This window comes from Acanthochromis polyacanthus, chromosome 12 (assembly GCF_021347895.1).
Source record: "Acanthochromis polyacanthus isolate Apoly-LR-REF ecotype Palm Island chromosome 12, KAUST_Apoly_ChrSc, whole genome shotgun sequence".
NCBI classification, from domain to species: Eukaryota; Metazoa; Chordata; class Actinopteri; family Pomacentridae; genus Acanthochromis; species Acanthochromis polyacanthus.
The window spans coordinates 17,810,787-17,822,342 of record NC_067124.1 but is presented as its reverse complement, the minus strand read 5'-3'; the positions used below and the strand labels follow the sequence as shown (position 1 = coordinate 17,822,342).

The window sequence follows — 11,556 nt, the reverse complement described above, 5'->3', positions numbered from 1 at the left end:
CATTTCGTAGAATTTAATCGTCTTTTTGCTTGATTTCAGAGTTAGTCGGTTTCTGATCCTTCTGTGATTTAAACCTGCTGTCAAACATGAAGTTTTCTCAGGTTACTGCAGAACAATAAATAGAGGTTTCGTTCATCAGGCTCTGAAACATTTCAGCATCTTTTATTCTGTGCAGACGAACTCGACTCTAACCCATCACACGATGCTTCTCTTTCTCTCTTAGTTTCAGAAAAGTTCATCATCACGGTGGATTAAACTCTGAGAAAAGATCAGAAACTGTACACAAACATCATCGATTCCGTTCACAAGGAAACCTGCAGTTTAAAAATAAAACAAGTCTCTGTTTTAAAAGCAGCACAAGTTTATAAACTAAGAGTGTGTTCAGGGTCTGAAAATAGAAAAACATCCTCCACATCTCTGAATGACTCTCAGCTTGTTCCTGTGTCTTTATTGAGGTCAGAGTTACTGGAAAAAGAAGAAAATCCATCAAGAAAACTGAAAGTTTTGCTGCTGAAATCCCAAAAACGGTTCATAAAAATAGATTTTTCCTGACATTTTCTTAGTGAACTGAAGGTTTCTGAGGCTTTAAATGAACCTCAAACCTGTGCACATAGAAAACAGGAGCGTGCACGTGACGTGAGCTCAGAGCAGAAAACCATCTAGTCTAATGATCAGGATTTACAACACTCACCTGAATACTGATTTTTGTACAAAAAGTACAAAATTTAAGGTTTTTATGTTTAGGTTTCTGAGATATTTTTGTTCAAACAGCCTCACATTTCAATGTGAGAAAAAACCTGCTGAAAGCGGGTCAAAGGGCAGATTTTAAAAAAAAGAAATTATCTCACAAAGTTTGTAAAACATCATTCCAAAATTTCAAATATCCACATTTTATGACAAAAACAAGTTGAAGATGATCTGAGACGAGGCCAGGAGTCGACCTGATGAATCGTGTGACGTGTGCAGATGAATTAAACACCACAGGTTTTATTTATTGAAGCGACTTTTCTGTTTCCATGAAAAGACCTGAACCATCAAATGTCTGAACGTCAAAGTCGGATTCTTCTTCTTTTACTAAACCTGCAGCAGTTTGCTTCAGTCTCAGAGTTAATAAAGAGTTAATTACCGACACTGACGTACGTCTTCAGTAAAGCAATGAAATGAAACTGGAGCTGCAGGTCGACATCGGCTGGTTTTACTGGGTCAAACTGGTTCACACAATCTGCAGCTAAACATGAAGAAACACAGAGTGGTCCTTTAGTCAGTCTGCTGCGCCTCAGAGACAATAAAAACCTGCCGCCGGCTGACGGTTCACAGTTCAAACTAAAACTGGGCCACTCTCTGATTGGCTACGAGTCCGGCTGAGTGGCCAATCAGGGGCTTCTGCCCAAATATGGAAAAAGAAGAAGAGGAGAAACGAAAGGAGACGAAGAGAAAAACAGAAAATGGAATAACAATTAAATAAAAGAAGAAGAAGGTGGAGTTTTAAAAGCTGGAGATCATCAGCTCCTCAGTGTACACACACACAAACAGACATGAACTGCACCGAAGACAAGCACGGCTGACACACACACACACACACATACACAGACACGTCACATGATGCCGTTGGTCAGGTACTGGAAGCCATCGTAGAGTTTGGTGGTGAGCGACCTCATTGATCCGTCGACCAGCTGATCGATCAGCAGCTGCACCTGCTCCTCCGTCAGGCTCATGTGGAAACGCTCCTTCAGGCCTCGCATGGTGCTGGAGCCGTGGAAGCAGGGCAGCTGGGAGCCTGGGGCAGATAGGGAGGGCAGTTAGGGAGGGCAGTTAGGGAGGGCAGTGCTGCAGCAGGTGTGTGCTCACCTTGTTGCATGATCTCCACGATCTGCAGCACTCGGTCCATGTGCTTCCTGGCTGCGATCAGACCCTGCAGCATCAGCATCTTATAGTAGTTAAACATGTCGCCGTCTGGACCGCCCATCACCTGACAGACCACACACAGGGTTACAAACACCCACAGGAGCCATCTTCTACAGGACAGGTGTGAACTCTGAAGGTTAAATTCTTCAGTGCGTTAAACTCACGTCCACAAACTCTGAGGTCAGTTTAAAGGCCGACGTCTCGAAGCCGAGGTTTTTGGGCGAGCTGGACAGGATGAAGCCGAAGTCGATGTGAATGATGTGTCCATCGGCGTCCAGCAGGATGTTGCCGTTGTGCCTGAGAGGACGTAGACAGTTAAACACTGCTGGCTGGTCTGAGCGTTGCAGCTCAGATGACTCCTCACCTGTCTTTGACCTGCAGCAGGTAGCAGATGAGGCTGTATCCAGCGCAGCTCTGCACGAAGTTCCTCTGAGCCGACAGGAAGGCCTCGGTGGTCGGGGCTCCGTGCTCCTGCAGGAAGTAGTCGAGCAGCGACAGCTGACTCTGCTTCTTCACCTGGTGCAGCGACACAGCATTCACCACCGGCTCGATCATGCCGCTGTCCGCCGACAGAACCAGGATCTTATAGGGTTTGATCCACAGAGGAACCCGCTCCTGCTCCCAGATCGACTGCAAAGAAACAGAGATGTGAGGTCAGAGGAGAGGTCGGCCGCTCAGGGTCATGTGACGTGATGTCACAATGTTACCTTGAGCTGCTGCAGCACCTGGAAGGCGAGAAGCTCCTGCCTCAGGTCATCACCACATTTTACAATAACCGACAGCAGCCTCCAGGTTGGAAGGTGACCATACGGAGAACCTTCTCTGATCCGCCTGCAAACACACACAAAAAATAGATCTTACCATCAGAATCTACAGTCAGACATTTACAAACTACAATCATAACTATAAAATCTACAGTCAGACATTTACAAACTACAATCATAACTATAAAATCTACAGTCAGACATGTACAAACTACAATCATAACTATAAAATCTACAGTCAGACATTTACAAACTACAATCATAACTATAAAATCTACAGTCAGACATTTACAAACTACAATCATAACTATAAAATCTACAGTCAGACATTTACAAACTACAATCATAACTATAAAATCTACAGTCAGACATGTACAAACTACAATCATAACTATAAAATCTACAGTCAGACATTTACAAACTACAATCATAACTATAAAATCTACAGTCAGACATTTACAAACTACAATCATAACTATATCCATTCTGTGCAGCTGGTGGATATTTGTTCCCAGAGTTTGACCTGCAGGCTTCAGGTGTTTGTCAGGACTCTGCAGTCTGGGAGGAGGCGCTGCCTTAAAGACTAAACTGAGGGAAGTACAGATGTGCAGGTGAAGTCCTGTCAGGTGACTAGGACAGGTGGAGTCACCTACCTGACCTTCTCCTCCCAGGGCTCCTTCAGGGCCACAGCTGAGGGGTCCTCAGGGTCCCGTTTGAAGGTGGTGGGAGCCTGAGCCAGCTGTTCGGACAGCCGACGCCTGAACACAAACACCAGGTGAGGAGTTTGTACTGTGTACTCTGAGTGTGTACTGTATACTCTGAGCGTGTACTGGGTGTACTGGGTACCTGATGTCTCCAGCTGCGATGAACACTGGCTCTTTGCTCTCCAGGCTGGTGATGCTGTCCACTGAAAACTGACTGATGTTGTCACAGCTGTTGGTGTGAATCTCTGGGAGCTGGAGAAGGACAGAGGACGACGGAGGAGGACCAGTCGGTCAGATTTATATCATCCATCTAACAACATGAAACTGGTGGTTCTATGACAGAACTATTCTGGTCCTGCTGGTTCTGAGCTGGAGTTCTTGTTGGTTCCCACTTAAAGGTTCCACAAACACATTTAAATCAATAAGTTGAATTCGTTTAGACGTGACCAATCTGAATTCCTGATTTTATCAGATTCTATTCTCCATTTTATTTTCATGTTTACGTGGTTTACTTTTATTGTGAAAGGTACAGATACAGTAGATTCAACATGTTCTATAGCAGCTCAGTAGAATGAGTATTTGTGTAAAGTTTGTTACTACTGTCACCAGTTAAATGACTCAAACAGCTGTAACATCTCAATCCAGCTGTTTAATAATTAGAATATTGCTTTAATTCAGTCTGTTGGTTCCTTAAACACATTTAAAACAACAGACGCTGATTAAACAGAGAAATTCAGCTTACAAGTTTAAATGAGGACGTTAAGAAGTCAGTGTTATTAATCTAAACTGCGGCGTATTAATTCTAAGCACCAACATGTTTCTGGGTGGATCCACGGCTGCCATGGTGATGACATCACTGCTGTGTGGGCGGGGCCTCACCTCCACCTGAAGTTCTCCAATGTCGTCCACAGACCACGCCTCATCGTCGTTGTCGTAGTTTGGGACAACGGAGAAGCTTCCTGCTCGCTGCTCGGCCGTCATGCCGCAGTCCGGCAGGTTCTCCACAGAACGTGTACTCCTGATCCGGTTCTCTGGGATCCGGATCGGAACACTGGACGTCTCAAAGTTCTCGCACTCCAGAACCTCCACGTAGATCAGGTACGGAGCCTGAGGGTGACAGCGCATTAGAAACTTTCCTTCAAGGTTCTCTGCAGGTTCTGACAGAGCTTATATACATTTCTCATTTCCAACAAGACAGAATGTTCTAATGTCTATGTTTTCAACTCTTATTATCCTCAGATGATTTTTAGAAAATGCTCCTGTAACGTGACATTTGCACAAAAACATGAGCAAAAAACTAAAGACAAACCGGATCAAATGTTTCTAAAATAAAAACAATGAAAAATATTAAAACATTAAGAAGCCCTTTAAAATGTGCAGGATCTCATACAGAAGGAATCTGACGGTTTCTGCTGGATTTATTTCCTGTTAAATGAGTGAATGTCTGTGGCTGTTATGTTGAACATGATTCTGATGAACTCTTCAGTCAGCGTTTCTTGTATTTGGTGAGACTCACTTTGTCCTTGGAGTTGAGCACCACAGCCTGGGTGTGTGGCACTCGGACCACGTGGTGGTCGAAGGCGGCGGTCGGCAGCCAGACTCGGGCCGGCAGCTTGTGGTTGAGCAGCGACAGCTCTGAGATCAGCCGCTGAGTTTTCTGCTCTTTGGTCGGCAGCGTCGCCAAACGCTTCCCGATGCCCATCAGAGACTTGATGAACTCCCTCTGAGGAGCCAGACGCACCGGCTGCAGACACACACAGTGTCAGACAGGTGGAGGGGGCGGAGCCACAGCTCAGGTGAGCTCAGAGACAGACAGGTAAAGCTGTGATGTTTGTGTGTCAGGTTTGTGGTCCTTTAACTCAGCTTTTTGACTGGTTTCTGTCCAGACTAAAAGAAGCTATGTATTCAAAAAGAGCTGCTCAGAAATGCCTGTTGCAATAGTTTTTAGGAATAAAATCTAAAAGGAATCAAAATTAACAGCATGACGTCACTGAAACCTGAGACTGAAGCAGCAGAACGACGTCTGAACGTCACAGATGAAGTTTAGAAGCTCTCAGAGGTCAGAAATGAAGACATTTTACAGAAGCATCAAAAAGTTTCAAGAACAAGTTATAAAGTGTGTAAATAAGTGTTTGTTTAAACAGAGTGTAGAGCTGCAGGTTCTGTAAAGCAGTGCTGAATCATTCACTTTCTCTTTAACTAACTTTTACGGACACTGGAATGTCATTTTTACTCTTGATTTACTCTTGAATGTATAGTTATTGGAAAATCACTGTGTGTTTTAGTCGACTCCTTTTATGTGTTTGGTGGGAAGCTTTAAGTTTGGAAATATAATATTCTGATGCTTTTGTCATATGTGAAAAAAACAGGACCGAACTCTTTCATATTTGCAGAATCACCAGAAGAATCCAGTTAACAGAATCTGATTGTGTATTTAGTAATTTCCTGCTTTATTTAAATAGAAAACTGAATAGCCTGGTGGTCATCTGATTAAAACTGAATGTGAGAGTTGATGGTTTACTTTGATCTGTAATAGTCACCGAGTGTTTGAAATATTTACAGTATTTTACATATTACAGGATTTTAATGCCACAGTGACAACAACAACAACCATTTTTTATGTAGTTTAGTTTAGTTAAACTAAATATGAGAGACTCTTGACTGGGGTTTGGTTAATATTCATCATGAACGCTGAAGCACAAACTGATATTAAATCAGCAGATACTCAAAGGACTCTGGTCATTTAGACGGACAAAGAAAGTAACAGTATTGATCATACTGACATCAGTAGCCTCACTGTTGATCAGACCTGACACACAAACAGTCAATAAATAAATCAATCAATGACAAGATGATCAGTGTGATCAGTCCACAACCAGAACCTCCAACAGCTGATTGGATCCAGCAGAATCACAGTGGTTCAGTCCACAGACGAGCAGCTCATGTGTGGACTGAACCAGAACCAGAACCAGAACCACAGCCTCCATAATATCCCGCAATGCACCCTGGAGGTCAGAACACGAAGCTGATGGACTTACGGAACCAGAATCAAACTCCAGACTGTCGGAGCTGGAGCTGCTGTCCTGGAGGTCAGAGAGAAGAAGCTGCTGAAGGACGTTCAGCTACCAGCTGATTATTGATCGGACTGAAAATATATTAATTCTGTCACTGAGGATCAGTCAACTACAACCGTCTCATTTCTCACTAATATAAAGTTATTTCTGTCATTTTGTGTCATATAGAACACATTCTGTATTATAATAATTGTTTTTTTCATAAAGGGCTGATGAGATTGATTAATAAAGAAAGTTGGAGTCCAGATGAAAACTAGCAGAACTGTGAGTGAGACGTCTGAACGTCTACTCTGGCTTCTGGTCTGTTAAATCCTGATTTCAAACTGAACGTCTGTGACTCCATCAGCCGCACAGACAGTTGCAGACACATGTTAAACCAGGTTAACTGGGGCCCCTGAGGGCCGCTGTTACCTCATCCTGGCTGCTCTCCACCTTCGGGTTGCTGGCTGTTCTCTTCAGGTTGCTGCTCAGACTGATGCTGACGGTGGCATCAGACTTTGAGCGCTGATGCGTTCGTTTGGACGGCGACAGACCGTGGTCTCCTCCCAGCGGTCCAGAGCCGCCGCCGTGGGCTGCTGTCGGGCAGAACGGCGTAAGAGTCAGGGGATCTCTGCGGGCACGAGGCCCCACCGGTTTGAGTTCATCAGACAGGATGAGTTTCCTCAGTTTGGTTCCTCGAGAGTGTCGCTGGGTGGAGATGTGCATGTCGGATGAGTAGGCGCCCAGCAGCCAGGCGCACTGCAGGCTGAAGGAGATGCTCTGCCTGCAGCGGTGCACCTGCAGACAACCAGCAGGGCAGAAAACAACCACACGATTAACAACACAGAACAAGAAACTCATTAAAATAGACAGCATGTGTTCTGTCTGATTTGTGTGTTTTGTCTTTCTAGGTCATCGCTAGAGTAACTGCAGATGCTGCGGGTGTGCTAATGGTTGCTAAGAATTTAGAAACCGTATCTGATGATTATGATCATGTGATGCAGCTGTAAGCTACGAGCCCCCGATTGGACACACAGTTGGAGGCCACACCCACCACGTAGGGCTTGATGGCGTCGCCCACATCCTCGTCCATGTGGATGTACATGTTGAGCAGCTGCGGCAGGTAGAAGTCCACGTCCTCGTGTGGGAAGCTGAACAACCGGTTGCCGATGTACGCCTGGACACCGGGCTCCTTGGAGTTGTGCAGGTAGGAGATCGCCATGGAAACATCAAACAGCTTGGACTCGAACAGGCGCAGCAACCACGACTGTTTGGAGGGGTTGTGTCTCTGCCGCCGCCGGGCGTTCTTTACCGAGCCGGGCGCCGGTGCATCGTGGTCGTCCTCCTCGCGGATCTTGGAGGCTTTGGCAGCGGCGGGCTCTGCCTCCAGCCCAGCCCCATTCTGCAGGTGAGTGACGTCACCTTCAACCTGCCGCAGCTTCACCTTCTGCAGCACCTCCTGACACGCCCGCTGAGCCACCTCAGCGTCGATCACCAGGCTGAGCTCGCTGGCGCCCTCACTGATGACGCACAGAGGCGGGGTTGCGGCCTGGGCAGGGCCACAGGAGGAGGAGGGGGTGGAGGGCAGTGAGAGGGAGGGGGAGGATGAGAGAGAGGGGGAGGGGCTGTTCTGGTCAGAAGGGATGGGAGAAATGTCAGGCTCTGCCTCCTCCATCATGGCCGCTGGGAAGCTCCACCCACCTCCGCTGAAACAGAGGTCAAAGGTTCAGGTCAGGGTTAATTAACTGTAGTTTATTTACTGAAACATTTCATCAAACAATCAGAAATATCACGAAAATGCAGAATTCTGTAAGTAAGACGTTGAGATTTCACTGTAATCACACCGACAAGGGCTGGAAAAACCTGAACAAAAACTCTCAAAAAAATCTAAATCTGTTTACCTGCAACACAAAAACTGTCAAACACAGGAGCTGCTAACTGATCAGCTGCTTTATTACCGTCCATCAAAACAATATCAAACTCTATCTTCATAAAACTGACATTCAGTTTTTGATACAGCACCAAATTCTAACATTCATCTCAGCGCACTTCAAATTAAAGTGTCAGAAAACTTCCAAAAATGAAACATAATCTGTGTAAAAAATGGCCAAATTTTAACACTAAAAACTAGTGAAAACATCCGAAGTGTTCAAAAACAGTTTAAAATACCTCCGTGAGCCACACAGAGACACGAGCTGCTGACAGACAATTCACATGTTTACACTGTGAAAAGTATCCATCAAAACAATCTAAGCGCAACCAAGAAATTCAGATGAAAAAGTGCCAACAAAGTATCAGAAATATCCACAAATTTCATCCAAAATCAGAACAAAACATGACTAAAACTGCACAAATTGTACCAAAGAAAACAGATGGAAAAGTGATGAAGAAAGAATCAAAACCACTGTCTTACACCTGAGCAAACACTGCCAAGAAGACTTGCAAACACAGTCCAGGAACTTCTCAAAAACTGAAAAATCTACACAAAAACAGTCCAAACACAAGCTGATTTGAGTTGCTTCAATACAGTTTCTCACTAAACTTGGGTGTTTTTCACTGTGCAGAGGAATTTTTGATGCCCACCAATATCATAAGGACTAAGAATAACAATAGTGATTCCATATTTCACCAGTTTATTGAGTTGTAATTTCATTTACTGAAACATAACAGACGTTTCTGTTCATCTGATGGTCAGAAAAAACAGGTGTTTGCATATAAAGTAACACACACCGTGTTTACTGATTATACTTACGTATATTTTGCATATTTTTACCTCCCAAAAAGCCTAAATCTGAGCAGGAAACTCTGAGATTGTGAATCCTGTTGGATCTGATCTGACAGCAGCAGAATAAAAGTATAAAAGTTCTTTCTGGCCTGTGTGGAGCCAACAAAACCGAAGAATCAGAAAGATTCCTGATGTTTAACAGATGAAATGATGAGCATCTGGTTAAATGACCATCATCAGTCTGTAATCCACTGAGCAGATTATAGATTACAGCCTGCAGACACACAAATGTGAAGCTCATCTGAGATCTGCAGCTTTTCCGTCTCTGTTGCTTATTTTTCTCAGAATCAGAATACAGAGAAGCAGACCGTTCAGAAACAGATTTAGATGACCTGAGGGAGCTTTTGATCACTGATCTGGATCAAAGTTAGCACAAAATATTCTGCAGCAAAATGTCATACTGTTATTATTCTGACAGATATTAAGATCAAAATCAGGATTTTAGCATCAAAGGTTGTTTTTTCATTCCTTTTCCACTGACACAAATAAAAAACGCAGAGAACATGATTTTAATATTATTGTAAAGGTATGTTGTGATGCAATTTATCAATAAACAGCAGCTCCAGTAATTCAGATATTACACTTTGACATATTGTTATTTGATAATGGTTCAATATTCAGCGGTTCAGTTTGGAACCTCCAATCCAGTTTTTATCAGTATATTAAATTCTTACTTACTAGAGCTTTGCCTGATTTCTTTGTTAACAAAATGCAAATATCTATGACGTCAATGTTCCAACATGAAAGTTTAGTTTTACACATGTAAGGTTCTGCTTCTGTGACTGAATCTTCCTGCAGAAATGTTATGTTCAACTCAGTAATAAAAGTAGAATAAAACTATTTTAATTATTGACAAAACAAAGGTGCAGTTTATGAGTTGATATCAGAACATTTAAAAACAGTGACTTAATGATAAGAAATACTCATTTATCTCTCATACACACACCTTTCAGACTGAAGTTGACAGTTTTACAAACAACTGATAATCAGCTAATCACTGTCATTGATTAGGCTATGAACACAGACTCTGATTTATCTGCTTGACTGAAAGTGGTTTAATGATTAAATCAGCTGGTTGATAAATCAGAAAATGAGCGATTGATCAGATAACTAAACTGTTTTCTTGGTGAAACTGTAAATCACAGGATGTTATAAGGTGATTTATTTCCTTTAAAATATCATTTTCAGCCTGTTGTTTTTCTGCTCAGACTGTTTCCATGTTAGCAGCCAGCTGTTCCACACCTGTCCGACATTTAAGACCAGATACAGTCTGACGGACCCAAACACTGAGCAGAAGCCACAGACGCATTAATCCTCTTATTCAGCCAGTGCTGCTTAGCACAAAGCTAGCTCAGAGACACGCACCGCCCAGTTAGTCGGCGTTAGCATTAGCAGCCAGTGACAGTTTAAAGTCCAGTAAAACAGACTGTTAGCTTCTTTAGCTGCAGCTCCTGCAAATGTTATCAGAGAAGCTAACCGTGAGCTTTCATCACACATGACCATCCGACGGTGTTTAAAAAAACACTAAAAGATCGTTAACAAAGAATTACAGTTTTATGGAGGTGTTTCTAAAAATCTCAAAGACTTTTGTGATCGGTCAGATTAAACTTATTTGGTTCATTGACTGACAAAGAAGGTTTTAACTGGTTTATTAAAGTTGTCAGTCTGCATAGTCTGTGCAGTTAGCCACTGGGCCGCCAGCTTTGTTTTGGTTCAGAAACAAGTTAAAAACGTTTACTAAAACACATTTTAGAGATTATTTATTTTCATCCAGATGTTCAGAAGAGTCTCCGATGAGTCTAGGAAGATTTTTTAGAACAGCTGTAGAAGTTTAAAACGAACCTCGTGGTTTTAAAAGCAGCGAAGCTTTAAAAACTTCTGTAAAAACTAACGGTTAGCTCCGTGACTGTCTGCTGCCACATGAGAAATACGGTTCAGTCGCTGATGGTCAACACTGACTCAGTTAGTTAGTTGGACAGTTAGTTAGCCAGATACACAGTGATAACCAGCTAACTAACCATTAGCAGCGTTAGCTTCCAACTACAGGCAGTGTTAATCCAGAAACACAGTTAGCATTAGCATTAGCCAGTAAAACCAGGCCAACTGTTGCCGCTCAGCAGTTCATTACAGCTGAATGCTAAGCTAACGTTAGCACAGGTGAGGGTTCCAGGTGCAGTGTCGTGTTCAGGTGTGTCGGTCTCACCTGCTTGCGTTTTAGCAGCTCTGAAATGATGCTTTAGGTACTGTTTGTGTCCTCCATTGATTCTGTCTGTTCTTCATCTCAGCTAACAGCCAGCAGGCTGCGCTGCACTGCTGCCTCTTCTTCTTCCGCTGCTGCGCCGCCA

At 43.5% G+C, this 11,556-nt stretch overlaps 1 protein-coding gene across 1 annotated transcript; it reads right to left on the bottom strand.

Annotated features, from left to right (window-relative positions):
- Window positions 1–146: 146 nt before the first annotated feature.
- pi4kb (phosphatidylinositol 4-kinase, catalytic, beta) lies at window positions 147–11,556 on the bottom strand. The gene is made up of 12 exons (XM_022220283.2): window positions 11,415–11,556; window positions 7,481–8,132; window positions 6,859–7,224; window positions 4,890–5,117; window positions 4,253–4,480; window positions 3,516–3,625; window positions 3,323–3,427; window positions 2,613–2,736; window positions 2,270–2,535; window positions 2,070–2,202; window positions 1,849–1,969; window positions 147–1,777 (listed from the first exon to the last, which is right to left on the bottom strand). Exons 2-12 carry the CDS (start codon window positions 8,102–8,104, stop codon window positions 1,596–1,598), a joined length of 2,487 nt encoding a protein of 828 aa, XP_022075975.1. The 5' UTR covers window positions 8,105–8,132; window positions 11,415–11,556; the 3' UTR covers window positions 147–1,595.

Coding starts and splice junctions, on each gene's coding strand:
- pi4kb (XM_022220283.2), bottom strand. CDS start 8,104: ATGATGGAGGAGGCAGAGCCTGACATTTCTCCCATCCCTTCTGACCAG. Junction 5,118..6,858: donor TGGAGAGCAGCCAGGATGAG/GTAACAGCGGCC, acceptor GTGTGTCTGCAG/CCGGTGCGTCTGGCTCCTCA. Junction 1,970..2,069: donor TGACCTCAGAGTTTGTGGAC/GTGAGTTTAACG, acceptor GTGGTCTGTCAG/GTGATGGGCGGTCCAGACGG.